This window comes from Dipodomys spectabilis, unplaced genomic scaffold (genome assembly GCF_019054845.1).
Source record: "Dipodomys spectabilis isolate Male_0828 unplaced genomic scaffold, ASM1905484v1 ptg000188l, whole genome shotgun sequence".
NCBI lineage: Eukaryota > Metazoa > Chordata > Mammalia > Rodentia > Heteromyidae > Dipodomys > Dipodomys spectabilis.
This window is the reverse complement of record NW_024870865.1, coordinates 4579142-4595028: the sequence shown is the minus strand read 5'-3', so window position 1 is coordinate 4595028 and position 15887 is coordinate 4579142. Positions and strand designations below refer to the sequence as shown.

The window sequence follows — 15887 nt, the reverse complement described above, 5'->3', positions numbered from 1 at the left end:
CCACTAAGGCCTCAGCTGGTGGAGAGATCATCTGAGCTCATTTTATCAGGGCCTCTTGGATATACTATTTTAGTCTTTCTTTCTGTTTATTTGGTGCTGTTTTTTTCTTAGTTTTTGTTTACTTTTCTCTCTTCCCTGTTTTGAGTGCTGCAAATCAAACCCAGGGCCTTGAGGGTATTAGGTAAATTCATTACCACAGACACACAACAATTCCATCATATATCCCTTAAGTATTTGACTATGGCAGACATAATTTTCTTACAACAGGGGAAATTGAAAAGGACTGTAGAAAATAATGCTAAGCATCCATGGAAACCATCTTCTGCATGGTACCAGGTCACAGGGACCCCCTGGTCTTCCAAGCGCTTCTTATACAGTAGGCCATCATCTCGGAAGGAGTCCCACTCACAGGTCACTATGAGAGCTCCTGGAAGCTGAGCGACAATCTGGTCATCGGCTATGAGGGGGGCATTTTCTACCTCAAAAACATGTCTGGTTTCCAAGTAGGCAGCCTCATTAAAAGATGCAGGAAATTCTGCTTGGTACTTGTATCTGAACCTTTCAGGGAGATTGTCAGCACTCAACCATTTCTTATACTTCTCCCAGATATGGGGAGGAACACAAGCACCTTTTAACAAGGCATCTTTCCAGGAGGGGTCAATTGTAAAATATCGGCATAAAACAGTCATGAGTTCTTTGAGGGGAACTGGGACATTTTTGTTCTGTTGATGTGATGGTAACTGCAAATTGATGCCCTGGAGAGCAGGGTAAACCAAGATCTGACCCCGGAGCTTTGGAATATCTGTTCTGCCCACCAAAGCCTGGCTGATGAATGCCACAATGATAGCCCCAAGGCTGTCTCCAGAGACCACAACCCGGGAGGGGTCCACCCCATAGATATCTAGTGTCTTCAGGAAGTGGATGGTGGCATTCAGACAATCCCTGAAACAGACTGGGTGGTGGTAGTCAGGAAGCTTGCGGTACCTGTGGAGGAAAAAGGAAACTCAGTACCATAGTGAGCAGAGGGTTAGAAGAGGCCATTTGAACAGCGTCCTCTACCACACTGAGGAGACCACTTATGATTAAGTCCTCAGAATGTGTGTAACAACAAAAAATACTGATTTCCATTTTTCCTTGTGTGCATATGAAGAACCTGCTTAGAGTCAGAGTAGCTAAACTTCTCCATCCCAACCCATATCTGTTTCCCTAGGCAAACAAACGGAGGATTCTGAAACTTCCAATCTGTTGGCTTTGGACACAAAATAAACATTTATTGGGCAGGGGAAGGCAATTTAGCTATTAGTGGTCTCACAGTCTTTCAGCAGACATGGGAAGCTAAGATTGACCTCAGAATGAAATTGCTTTTTTCACAGAGGAGTAAACAGGAAAGAAGAGGTAAGAGTAAGAAGGAAAGAGGAAGTATTCCTGAATCTAAACTTCTCTCAGCCATCTTTTCCCAGACTTGTCCTATGGCACCCTCTAGTAAGTCTGAAACTCCTTTTCTCCCTGCGTAATTCCAAAGCTGCCCATCAATCTGCTCTGATCCATGGGCCAGATCTCTGCAAGTATCTGCTATAACAACACATGGTGAAATTCCTCGAAGCATCAGTGCAGTGGCTCAGGTACACCTTGCTGTGTACCTGTTAGGCAATTTCATTTTCTCCAAGGTTTTTTGGATCATGGACTATTACATTAGAATCTCAGATATTATAGTAGCCAGTTGAGATCAGGTCTTGACACTGTAAAGATTTTGCTCTCCTTAGTGATTTCAAAATAGTCTAGAGATGCTTAGTAACTTACTGGAGTCCTACAGATGCCTGAATCCATCAATGAAGCATAAAGTTAGTCTTTTTAAAAACTTCACTCACTCCCTTCTCTAAACTGAGTCACAATGACTTTTCATGTTCTTTTGGACTTACAGAATCATATTGACCAATGCTTGTTTTTTTTTATTCCAATGATTTGTTGGTTTCTCTAAGAACATGATTTATTTTTAGTTACCCTCCACATTCACCTCTGCATCTTTGGCAGTTAATAGGTAGGGGAGTATGTATATATGCAGGTAGGCAAGTACATAGGAAGGTACATAGATGGGTAAATAAGTAGGCGTTTAAACAAAGAGTTGTCAACATGCAGAACCATCAAGTGTCATATACAATGAACAAGACATTGACCTAGGCCTGCAGACAATGCTGCTTCCCTACCATCTTCATCCATATCTCCTCTGAATGACCTGCTATTCTCAGATTCACTTTATTTTGTCCTTTTCTTTTTACATTGTTGTTTGGGGTCTAGGCAAATTTCTTCAATATTGATTTGGTTTTGTTTTTAACCTCTCAAGGATATTAGCAGACTTTTTATATACTTGTGAAATCTTTCCCCTTAATTTTACTAAGATTACTGAATATCTTAACTGCTCTTAGGGTTCATTTCCAAAATATCTCTTGAGTATTCCCTGATAGCTCAGTCATTCTACAGTTTGGATAGGAGGTATGTTGGAAAGACTCATTTATCCAAGTCTTGAGACATGACCTGATTGAATCAGACAGAGAAACCATAAACTGTTGTTCCCATAGTCACTTGTAAGAGCAGCCCATTAATTTGCCCCTGCCTTTATAACTTTATAGCTATCAAAAAGCACTCTTGGCAAACAATCCTGATTGATTACCAAAACAAAATCCCACTTCATGTCACATCATATGCATCCTTTCTGTGGGTGGAATTCTCCACCCTTTCCCTCAGCCTATTATCCCAGCCAACGTTCCTCGGCCTTGCCTCTCTCTTGCTCAGGTTCACTGGCTACCTGTGGAGTGTAGCCTAATCACTATAGCCCAATTCCCTTCAATGAACTTCTGCTTCTCTCATTACTCATGTCTGTGGTGTTTTGTTTTGGTACTTGAACTCAGAGCTTTCCCTATGCTACTTTTTCTCAAAGTTACCATTGTAGCACTTGAGCCACAGGTACACATCTGACATTATTGGCAGGTAATTGGAGATACAAGTCTCAAGGGCATTTCTATCTGGGCTAGCATTGAGCTATAAACTTCAGATCTCAGACTACTGCATCGCTGGGATCATAGGGAATGTCTTATTCAATTATTTGCTAGAGATTTTATGAACCTAGAATGGGACCCAACTCAGATCACAGTCTGGTAATAAGATGGTGAGGGCTCTTACTTCAACAATGGATGGAACACTTCTTTACTCATGATCTCTTGTCATTATAGGGAAGTGACTGGTGGTCAGATCTTGGTAGAAGAAGTAGATTACTGAAGGTGCTGTTCAAGTATACCTTCTCTCTGGACACTGACTTTCACTGTCATCTTTCTGATACAACTGATGAGAATTTTGCTCTGTTTTTTCACCTTATGATCAGTCCATATCAGTGGAGCAAATTGGCTCTGAGTTGTTACTTCTGAAACCATGAGCTAAAATAAGTTTTTACAAAATGGTCAGCATGCGGACCACTTCTCTGAACTGATGTGCAGAGAAGTAGGATGGTTGCTATGACCACACTAGAATATGGTTCTTAAGCCTTAGGAACTGCTCTGTGAAAGAATATGGAAAGCTTTGGTATGTAAGGTGGCAAGGCCCCCAAGTGTGGACCTAGAGGGAAGTAGGGGATTCTGGGAGAAGATCTGAAGCCTGGAATACTGATAGCAATGTGGACATAAATGACTACGTGAGATCTGGGGTGGAGACATGATTCTGTTGGGAATTTGATTACATGCTATTCATGTAACATTATGGCAAAGAACTCTCCATTTCTCCCATGCCTTGAGACTTTGTGGGAGATAACGGCAATTGGCAACAAAAAGACAAAGCTGGAACATTGGGAAAATAGATAGTTTTCCAGAAAATTATTATTAAAACTGTTGTATGTATTGTGTGTGGTTGTTAAGAGAATAGTTGAGTAAAGAGGATAGTTAAGTAAAAGGAAACAACACTTTGCTAAGGAATGGGAAAGACCCCTTGAGAGAATCTCAAGAAATCTCCAGACTGCATCCGTTTTGACGATCAATTGTGAAAGTTTATACTCACACTTGAGCACCTTCCCTCAATAGGACCTATAGGAAGTTAGGTCTTCAGGATTTATTTTACCATGGTCAGTAACCCTTGCCGTAGTTGGCTAATGACTTAGTGGTCCACAGAAGGCCAGCTACTCCATATGCTGTTACTGCACAGTTGTTGGCATCATCCACGACTACTCTAGATAGTGTTGCATAGTTCCACTGAGAATTCAAAGGAAAGCCTGAGAAGTATGCAAAGCAGAGCAATGTTGGAGTCCCTGCAGGCAGGCAGTCCTTGAGATGGGTAATTGGTGGGGGAAGGTGTGAGGCTGAAGCTATGCTGCAGTGGACATACAAAGAAGTTGATGATGTCAGGAAAATGGGTTATATGCTAAGTAAATCTGCAGGCAGTGATGAGAGCCACTCAACACAGAAGAAGTTGGGTTTTAATCATGCAGCCCACAGGAACATTTGGAGATCACACCAAGCAACTGTTACTCCAGATGATGGAAAAGGAACCACATGGCTTAATGTTTCCTAGCTCTGGTTTGGTCTTGCTCTGTTCTCCTTCTTGCTCTGAAACTTCCATACTTTCCTTTTGGTTTTGCGGTGGGAGGGGGGGTAGAGGGTTTGGCTGGTCATGGGGCCTGACTCTGGGCCTGGGTGCTGTCCCTCACCTCTTCACCTCAAGGCTAGTGCTCTACCACCCTAGCCACAGCACCACTTCTGGCTGAGGAATCAAACTCAGGGCCTCATGCATGCAAGACAAGCACTCTAAACACTGACCCACCATTCCAGCCCACATACTTCCCTTTTGGAATGGGAGTGTTTACTCTGTCCCATTTCAACTTGAAAGAATTTAGTTTTCAAGGACCCATGATAGTAATTTGGACTTGAACTTTTTGCCAGTCCTGGGACTTGAACTCAGAGCTTGGGCACTCACTATCCTTGAACTTCTTTGGCTCAGGGCTAGAACTCTACCACTTGAGCTACAACACCACTTCTGGCTTTTTCTGAGGAAGCTAACCCAGGACTTCACATGTGCTAGGAAAGCACTATATCACTAACCCACATTCCCAGCCCCTGAACTTGAACTTTTGAACAGTTTTGTAGCTTGTAAGACTTTGAGGCCTCTTAGACAAGGACCAGTATCTTTTGCAGTTTGAGATGGCTATGAGCCCTTGAAGTCCATAGTAAAATGTTTGGTTTGGATATGTTGTATCCATAATAACCTCATGGATTGAATGCTACTTCCATAGTTATTGGAACCAGTTGTTGAAAGGTTGGGACAAAGATGGATCTTAATTCAGCATTATATGAATCCATTGATGAAATAGGAATATCAAGGTATTATTAGGACATGAGATTGGGTGCTACTTGGAGAAAGTAGGTTACTGTGTTTGAATTGTGTCTTGTTTCTGATACGTTCTTGTCCTTTCTGCTTCCTGATTACAGTTGTGTAAGCACTCCTGCTTTGCCATGTCCTCCTACCACAATGATGACCTACTTTAAGAGAAAGACATAGGAACAGAACAACCCTTCCTTTCAAATAAACGAGAGCAATAAATCCTAATTCTTCTCAAGGTAAGTTTCTCCTGAAGTATTTAAGGTGATGAAAAATGTGTAAAATGGAGGGTTGTAATCTTGTATTTACTATGGCACAGCTGATCCTTGCATGCCCAGTGTAGGTGATATTTTTCCACTCTTCTAATGTCCTATGGCACTTTACATCTGTCAGGGAGTGAATGTATAAAAGGGCACCTGTGGTAAGGACTCCTTGATCTTGTACATCATCCTTCTGGACTGCTACTCTCCCTCTCTTACGCTACTTACCCTACTGAGAGCACCACTGAGTCTGTCTTCAGGGCCAGGAAACTGCACATGCTGTGGTACATATCTGCAAGACAGGAACAACAGAGTTCAAGCCATGATGAGGACGAACACTTGCCACCACAGCTCCACTGAGAGCAGCTGCTGCTGTAGGCCTCTGGATAACAGTCTGGGTCTTTTAATGGTCTCCTCTGAAATAACACTGTGAAGCTCTGTGTAGGCAACGCCAGATATCTATCTACAATTTACCACATGTCATAGCTCAAGTGGACCATGAGGTTTAACTTCTGCAATGCTAATTTTACAGTATGCTAAATTGAGACCCTAGAAGGCATAGGCATCTGAAATAGACTTTGGACTAGAAGATTGAACTAATCAGTTTGGATTAGGGGAAAGAAAATTAACAATTTTATATATTCACTTTGGTAAGGAACTTGATGCCTCTGAGTGGCCCACTGTAATTAATGCAGGGGTTTGTCAGAGGTTCTACAAGGCAGAGAGGATATGATTTAGGCAGTAATGGAAAGGAAGAGAGGAGTCATAGCCATGTATCTAGAAACCCCTTTGGAAAATCCCTGACCCACCCCTGCACTGAGGAACCATATTGTGAAGAACACTGCCAGGAAGCTCCAATGCCATTAATGGTGTGTTTCTCGCCTCTACGTAGTTGCACTAAATGGAGCTTCATTGACTGCTAGAATTGGCCCCTCCCAGGGGTCACTGGATAGCTAGCTGAGGCTGATGGGTAATGAGGCCCTTCCTCCATGACCACACACCACAGGAAAGCTCTTTACCCAGGCAGCCTATCACTGCAGCCCCTCCGTGGTAGAAGATGACGCCTCGACGAGGGCAGGAGGACACTGCCTTCGGCTGGAACAGCCTCACGCGGATTGTCCCAAATCGCAGGTTGGTCACCACCACTCTAGGGTCCTTCCTTATTAGCTGTAGGTGTAGTGCAAATTGACAAAATCTGGGCATCGAGCAAATTCTTAGCTTCTCAAGTATACACCCCTGGAGGAGAGTTGGAGACAAAGTTGAGTTATCTGTTTTCAAGACTCAGTTCCTTTCAATGAGCTCTATGAGCCATTTTGAAACCAGTGCCAGACAATCAGTGGGCACACACCTCCCATGTGGAGATGAGTTCATCAGATTCTCCTAAAGTTTATGGATATTGACACTTCTCAAGTAGTTGTGAGAACTGAGAAACAGGAAACCCAGGAAAGCTATTCATTCTCCTCAGATGGAATTCTTGTTGCATTTATATTAAAGACACTTGGGCTACTTGCCTTGGATCAAATCTGATTCTTACATTATTTCTACCAGCCTGGACGTCATTACTGAGGTCAAATGGAGACTTCCTTTATTACTTCACTCATTCCCTGTGTACTCATAGGAGAAAAGTCACACCACTGAAGTCCTAAGACACCACTCTTAGGGTCCTCATTTTCCACACATTCCACTGCAAAGACAAAGGCTGACTAGGGACCTGCTGCAAATTCAGCCCTGCCTCCACAGACTTGGAAACTCTACTTCCCGTGTGAAGGCTGCTGTACTGCTGCCTCAGCCTTGAATGAGGTGATTCAACTTCACCTTTCCTGGTGGTGCTCTCTTCAGAACAGCAGGGTTTTCAGAGTGCATGAAATCTGCACAGAATGAACTTTGCAAAGATGATTTGCCTTTTTCATGATTTCTCAGCATCTGCCCTTTCTTGTCAGGGACAATGGTATGTTGTAAGTGTGATGAAGGCACTCTGGGGTTACCCTGATGCCATGGCAATGCTAACTTATAGGACTCTGGTAGCTATAAATTTCTCACCATGATTGTACATCTGCTTTCTCATCAGCTATACTACTGAGGCTGGGACTGAGTCGGTGAGTTTGGCTGGTTATGCCTGACACAGATTCATTATCTCAGTGGGAATTGTAGCATGGAATCTGGTTTCCATTTTAGGTGCCTTTGGACTTGCCATATAGCCTCCTATCTCACTGGAGGACGCCAAAGACCTAGAACGTTCTTAAGGCCTTCTGATCTCCCTAATAGAACTTAGCATCCTGGGGCAGAAAGGCAGACTAAGACAACACAGACTCTCCCCTGTCCATAGGTGTGTATCAATTTATATATTTATAGTAATAGGTATATATACATGTATATCAATATTTATCTCAGTATATATATAGATAGATAGATATATAAACAATATGTATATATATAGATAGATAGATATAGATAAGCAAGCTCACATATTTTTCAGCCACCAAATTATACTCTGCTTCCTTCGTCTTCTCTACATAATTATTATTGTTTTTTAGGATGGCATTGATTTCTCATGCCTAACTACTTCCTATGGTTTATTTATTTACTTTTTTATTTTATTTTATTTTATTTTTATTGTGAAAATAATGTACAAAGGGGTTACAATTATATGGGCAAGATAATGAGTACATTTCTTATCAAGCATTGTAGCCTCCTCCTTTGTTTCCCCTTCCCATCCCTTCCCATTCTCCCCCCCCTCCACCCAATCTTCCTGACCCATCCTCCCCTCCCCTGCCCTCCCCCCCCACCCAGCACCACCAAAGTTGTAAAGTTCGTTTTCGACGTAACGACTTGTACATCTCATTGTTGCAATCCTCCTATCTTCCTATGGTTTAGACAGATAGCTACCTGCTAAATAAAATGAGTAACATTCACTGGGCACTGAAGCCTTATGCTTCTAATCTTAACTACTTAAGAGAATGGATTCAGAAAATCATGCCTGGAAAGCTGCATAGGCAGGAAAATCTAGGAGACTTCCTTTTCCTCCAATGAAACAACAAAATGGTGAAGTAAAGGTGTGGATCATGCGATAGAGCACCAAACATGAGCAAGGAAGCTGAGTGAGGGCATGAGACCTTGAGTTCTAACCCAAGTACTGTCACATTAAAAAATATTCAAGTATGAACATCCTACATCAGTGTTGTTGTTTGTTGTCTTGGCTAAGTAAGCTCAAGGACAGATGCTATTAGGTTACAGATAACATTTTTTTACCCTCCTCAGTTTTATGAAGGTATTTCACTGGCAGCAAACTCTTGTCCAGGAGATTTTATCCTCATTTCTCTGGTGCATAACTGCTGGTTCCAATCTTCCAAAACAGATCAACAGCCACCAACTCTTAGAGTCTCACTCACCCGAGTGATAGATAAGCAACAGGATGTGTTTTACCCAATCTGCTATGGACTGTTTAACCCATGCTGTACTGCATAGGCAGAGCCGTTGGCATTATACGAACTTATTGTCTAACTCAAAAAGACCACAGATTCTTTCTTTTTAGAACATACTCTATGAGTTTCTTCTATTAAATTGCCTATTCGGTGAATGGACACAAGGACAGTCAAGGCTCATTTTTATGGCCCTCACACTTGCTTTGTTTTTCTACAATGAGCTCAGAGCAAAAGGAATGACATCTTTTCACTGACCAATATATGTATTAGCCTGAAATTGCAGACTATCTGCCTTTTTGCAAAATGTTGTCCCAAGGCTTCCCTTCTCAGTACTCTGGCATAATACAATAATTAATAGAACAAATTTACCCATGTGAATATTAGGTGGCCATAGGAGTGCAGAATCCGAAACTTCATGGTGTGGACGATGGCAGGTGGAACATCAATAACCATCCAATATTCTGTGAGAATCCACAAGCTGAACCCCAGGACCAGGATGTACCCAACAGTGAGAAGGATCACCAATAAAGCAATCATGGCGTCCTGCTTCCTTTGGAATGGGCTGAGGAACTCCTGCCACCTGGAGAAGGTCTTAAGATTATCTCTTGCCCACAGACCCAGGCACTTTATAACTTGCAAAGTCTGGATCACCACCAGAGATAAAGATTTTGCCACATTGAAAACAGATAAAAGAAATTGCATCAGATCCCGCTCTGGACACATTGCAGCCCAATATCTGTGAAGCCCGGGCATCTGGTTCCAGATCAAGGCTGTGTATTATCACCCCACCCTAATATTCTCCAATGTGGTCCTCAGAGGGACAGATAGTCGTAAAGAGGCTTCTGTGAGATGTTGCTAGGTCATTGCTGGTCTACTCAGATCGGGGAAACTTTGTGAAAGCCCTGTCAGGAGCCCTGTGTCTCTCCTCTCAATTGGAAAATCAGACATTACCAAAGTGGAATCTGTGCCATGATAAAAGGGGAAGAACTATCACCCGTACCCCAGTCTTGCTCTTCCTCCTCAATTCTTGGGTATGCTAAACTAAAAACTCACAATTAGTCTTTATATTCGTGACCTGCTTTCTCTCTCTCTCTTTTTTCCCCAGTCCTGGAGCTTGAATTAACAGCCTGCTGCCCCTGAGTCTCTCTGTGCTCAAGGCTAGCACTCTACCACTTGAGCCACAGCACCACTTCCAGTTTTCTTTAATCCAGTGCTGAGGATTCGAACCCAGGACATCTTGCATGCCAGGTAAGCATTCTAACACTAAGCCACATCCCCAGCCTGAGTGACCTGTTTTTTTATACTCATGATTTGACATGTATGGCCTTGCTGACCAAAAATGGATAGCAATTTCTAGGTTTGAGAGACAGCAAAAACTTACCTGTGAGTATACTTATCATACATAATCCAAGGAGTGCAGACTCCACAGCCTCCACCACCATCATTCTTGGCTCCTCAATGCTAAGCCACTATCCACCTGCCAAGACTACTCAATGACCAGGGACTACACAATCAAGTGCAACACATTTGTCCTAGTGCACACTGAAATCATTTCAGCCACCCACTGTTAATTGGGTGACTCAATCGTGCTCATGTCTTCCATGGAAACACAGTAGAAACTTCTTTGCATGTTGCCTCTTATCTTTTTGCTTCTTGAGCAGTTGTTGCTTCACTGCTGCTGCCTGTCCCAGATATGAATGCTTCCCTCATGGGAACTGGGAAGAACAAGGTGTATTTTCAGTGGAAATTATCTGCTGAACTAGTGTCCTTATTGAATCTCAAACTGTCTAGTAATAAAGTCAGTAGCTGGTGGTATGGCTCAGGGGTGGAATGCACACATACATGGGGCTCTGGATTCAATCCTCATCAAGAGACACCACATTTCTACCTTCTGTGGTAATAGTTGGGTCTTATTTGGACAAAGGAGGTCGATGCCTGCCTATTATAAACTGTTGTGCTATCCCTGGCTCTTTCCCTCCCCCTTCCCTGGTCTGGTTTTTGGTTAACACAATGTGATCACCTCTGCTCTATCATATCCTTCTACTGCTATGATGATCTGCCTCACCATAAGTACCTCTGAGATACTCTTGAAAATGAACCCAAGCACCTGAGCACAGCATTGAGGGAAACAGTAGAATTCTGGAATGACTTCATGGCTGGGCAATGGATGGAAAAGCTGTACTAGAGTGAATAGTTGTCTCCAGAGTTTGGGTTTCCTTCTTTATCCTCAGTACCATGAGTTTAGTTCTAGATATACAGTAAGGTGACTACTAGGCTTTTTTCCTCTTTACGTGCATAATAATTACAGGCTATATTGTTGATTACTCAATTTTCTATTTTGCTACCAATCTCATTTTTATGTTAGCATTACTTTTTTACACACATAATTTTTCTGCTTACTTTTATTTTTATTTCCACTTTTCTTTCTTTTCTGTTTTCCTCTAAAATTAGCCCTTATTTCCCTTCCTTCTGCTCCTTTTCTTCTATATATTCCACTACTCTTATCTGTGCCTCCCACTGGTTTTCCTATACCCCCCCCCCAATTTTTCTTCTAATTTCTCTATAATCTGTTTCCCTTCATTTCTAGCCCTTTTCTCCTCCTCCATTTTCTTTAGTTCATTGATCTCTAATTGTTTGTATCTGAGTCAGACTGCATTTAGTTCCATTATGACTGAGCCCAAGTGGCTCATTTTGTTATCCTTTCAGTTCAGACTGTTTTATTGCTAACAATAGATTTGTTCACTGTGACAAGTATATGTAATCCCCATTCCTGAATCACAATAGCCTTCCCCAAAGAAAAGGAGAGGTAGGTACAGGAATACCTTTCTATGATTTTGAGCCTTTCACGTCTGTACAATTATAGCATGCTGGGTTAGTTCTTGTTTTAAAATAGTGTTCTCTTGTCCTATCGAATTGGCTTTTGTATCCAAATGGGAAAAATAAACCATAGAAACATAAGAAACATGAAATTCAATTCCCACTCAAAATAAACAGGCAATAGAGTAGTCATGGAAAGACCTAGAGGATAGTTCTCAAAATGCTTTAAAAAACAAGCCGACAGCCGGGCCCTGGTGGCTCACACCTGTAATCCTAGCTACTCAGGAGGCTGAGATCTGAGGATCACAGTTCAAACCAGCCTAAGCAGGAAAGTCTGTGAGACTCTTATCTCCAATAAATGACTAGAAAACCAGAAGTGGGGCTGTAGCTCAAGCGGTAGAGCGCTCGCCTTGAGCTGAAGGACACATGTACCACACCCAAGCCCAGAATTCAAGTCCCACCAGCAACCAAAAAAAATCATGCCAGCAAATATAGTGAATGAAAAAGTTGAAATGTCTCTGTGTGAATATTATGAGGTGAACCAAGATTAACAAGGGAATTCAAGAATCCAAAAATAGAAAACTGAAAGAATTCCAACCAAAGAAAAGGAAGTCCAATGAAAATATGGCCACCCAGCTAAAGGACTTGAGGGGAAACAGACAAAGAGAGAGACAGAGACAGACAGAGGGACAGAGAGAGACAGAGAAAGAGAATCAAGTCAAGGGAGTAAAGAAGTCCATACAAGATCTCAAACAAAGCTTCAATAAAGAGATGGAAGCCATAAAAAAAAATGAACAGTTAGAAGGAAGGGAGATAAAACTCAATGTAGAAAGTCTTGACAACAGATTATACAACATAGAATGTAGAATCTCTGGAATTGAAGATTGTACAGACAATTATTCAAAACAAATCCATGTAATAAGATAGATTCCTACAGGAGATACAAAACACAATCCAGCAGCGATGGGAAGAAGGGAATGAGAGAGAAAGAGGGAACAGCTTGCACTAAGCAAAAGGAAAGAAATGCAAATATCACTCAATGTGGAAAAAATAGCTGTACTGTCAAAGCTCATAGAATTCACAAACTGTATAGACCATGATACTGACAATTTGCCCTGTGAAAGTTAAAATGTGTTTGTGATTTTCACTATTACCATCCTATAATACTGTGAAATGTGTGAATTTTATGTAATCACTTAATCTCAATTAAAATTATTTAAAAACCACAATCAGAATACTTAATTTTAGGCTAGCTGGTATTGAGGAGGGTCTAGAGAAAACAGCTAAAGGAGTAGGAAATGTATTTAACAGAATCCTAGCAGAGAATGTCCCAAATATCCAAAAAGATAGGCTCATCCAGTTACAAGAATCCTTTAGAACCCTAGACAGACCAGACCAGAATAGGACTTCTCACTGCCACATTGTAATCCACACAGGATCAATAGAGACCAAGGAAATGAACATTAAAGCTGTCAGGAAGAAGAGATCAATCACCTATGAGGGCAAATCAATAAGAATTACTACAGATTTCTCAGCAGAGACCATGAAAGCAAGCAGAGCCTGGATTGAGGTATTCTCTGCCCTAAAGACAACCAACGAACCAAGAATAGTGTACCCAGAAAATCTCTCATTCATCAATGAAGAACAAATAAAATTTTTTACAGCAAGGAAAAGTGGAAACAATGTATCTCCACCAAGCCAGCATTACAGAAAATGCACAAAGATGTTCTACACATAGAAAACCAACAAGAACATTATTTGGCCAGAGAAATGACCCCCTAAATAGAGAACCAGACAATTATAGTAAGACTTGACAAGACACAGCCCCTAAGAAAATGGATAACATGGTAGCAACTACCAAACACTTCTCAAACCTAACTCTCAATATTAATGGGCTTAACTCTCCAATTAAATGATAAGACTGACTACTTAGCTATAAATCAAGATCCATCCTTCTTCTGTCTTCAAGAGACACATCTTGCCCTCAAAAATCAAACATACTCTAAAAGCAAAAGGTTGGAGTAAAAAATCTATGAATCAAATGGCCCCTATAAAGAGGCTGGACATGCAATCCTAATATCAGACAAAATTGACTTCAAACTAAAATTAGAGAGACAAAGAAGGTCATTACATACTAATAAAGTGATGTCTCTTACAAGAGGATATAACAATCCTAAATATCTATACACCCAATGCCAAAGCAGCCAGTTAATCAAACAAATACTACTTACCCTAAAAACACATATATCTAAACACTTTGCTCATTGGTTTCCTTAACATACCACTGTCAGCTCTAGATAGATCAACACAACAAAAACTCAATAGAGAAACTTCAGAATTAAACCATTGCATAGACCAACTAGAGTTAACAGACATCTACAGTATATTTCACTCAGAAGCATCAGAATATATATTCTTTCAGCAGTATATGGACTATTCCTCTAAAATAGATCTCATGTTAGGCACAAATAAAGTCTGTGCAAATTCAGAAATATTGAAATCATTCCCTGCAATCTCTCAGATCGCAATGGAATATAATTAGAGCTCAACACCAAATACCACCATAGAAAATCACATAACACATGGAGGCTGAACAATGCATTGTTGAAACACCACTGGGACATTGAAGGGATCAGAACAGAAATTCATAAGTTTATAGCATTTAAAATGAGCTCACAGGGGGCTTGGAAGGTGACTCAGTGGTAGAGTGCTTGCCTTGCATGCATGAGGCCCTGGGTTCGATTCCTCAGCACCACTTAAGCAGAAAAAAACTAGAAGTGGCTCTGTGGCTAAAGTGGTAGGGCACTAGCCTTGAGCTGAAGAGCTGAGGAATAGTGCTCTGGCCCAGAGTTCAGGCCCCATGACTGATGGGGGAAAAAAAGAAAAGGAAAAAGAAAAAAGTCAATAAAATGAGCTCACAAAATATCAGCTCCCCTGGGACAAAGCAAAGACAGTATTTAGAGGAAAATTTGTAGCTCTGAGTGCCTACATGAGCAAGTTGAAAAAAATCTCAAACCAACAATTTAATGCTACACCTTTAGCTCCTTGAAAAGAGCAGCAAGTCAAACCCCAACCCAGTAGATGGGAAAAAACAATTAAAATAAATCAGAATTAAATGAAGTAGCATCCAAAATAAACCCATAGAAAGAATCAATAAAATGAAGAGCTGGTTCTTCTAAAAAAATTTAACAAAATCGACAGATTCTTAGCAAATCTGGCCAAAAAGATGAGAACACACCCAAATAAATAAAATCAGAGACAAGATTGGAAACATCATCACAGATACAAGCAAGATTCAGAACATTATAAGGAAACACTTTGTAAACCTTTATGCTAACAAGTTCAAGAATCTGTAAGAAATGGAAGAATTTCTAGCAAATATTGATACCCCCAAACTAATCCAAGAATATGTAAACCAACTAAGTATAGATGCATACCAATTAATAAAAGAGAAACAGCAATAAGAGGTCTCCCATCAAAGAAAAGATCAGGGCCAGATAGATTCACAACCAAATTCTAAAAGTGCTTCCAAGGAGAACTCACTCTAATATTCCTCAAACTCGTCAATGCAATGAAAAGTGAAAGGTTACTACCAAACTCATTCTATGAAGCCAGCATAACCCTTATCCCAAAAGCAGGCAGGAACTTAGCAAAAAAAAAAAACTATAGACCCATTTCTTTGATGAACATTGATGCAAAACTTCTCAACAAAATCCGGGCCAATTGAATTCAACATCTCATCAAAAAAAATATACACTGTGGTCAAACTGGATTCATTCCAGGGAAGCAAATCTGGTCCAATATACTCGTTTAATGTAATTCATCAAATCAATAGGAGCAAGGAAAAAAACCACATGATCTTCTCCATAGCTGCAAAAAAGGACTTTGAAAGATCCAACATGGCTTTATGAATAACAATCTTGAGAAACTAGGAAGCCATGGAACATTCCTCAATATGATAAAGGCAGTATAGGACAAACTTACAGCCAGTGTTATACTTAATGGGGAAAATTTAAATACATTTCCTCGAAAA

At 40.9% G+C, this 15887-nt stretch overlaps 1 protein-coding gene across 1 annotated transcript; it reads right to left on the bottom strand.

Annotated features, from left to right (window-relative positions):
- Positions 1-215: 215 nt before the first annotated feature.
- On the bottom strand, positions 216-9574 carry LOC122121428 (arylacetamide deacetylase-like 4). The gene is made up of 4 exons (XM_042695647.1): positions 9407-9574; positions 6635-6851; positions 5844-5907; positions 216-984 (listed from the first exon to the last, which is right to left on the bottom strand). Exons 1-4 carry the CDS (start codon positions 9572-9574, stop codon positions 216-218), a joined length of 1218 nt encoding a protein of 405 aa, XP_042551581.1.
- Between the last annotated feature and the right edge of the window lie 6313 nt (positions 9575-15887).

Excerpts from the sequence above, each read along its gene's own strand:
- LOC122121428 (XM_042695647.1), bottom strand. The coding sequence starts at position 9,574 with ATGATTGCTTTATTGGTGATCCTTCTCACTGTTGGGTACATCCTGGTC. Across the intron at positions 6,852-9,406 it reads GCCACCTAATATTCACATGG|GGGTGTATACTTGAGAAGCT; the intron begins GTAAATTTGTTC and ends ACTCTCCTCCAG. Across the intron at positions 985-5,843 it reads TCAGTGGTGCTCTCAGTAGG|GTACCGCAAGCTTCCTGACT; the intron begins GTAAGTAGCGTA and ends TTTCCTCCACAG.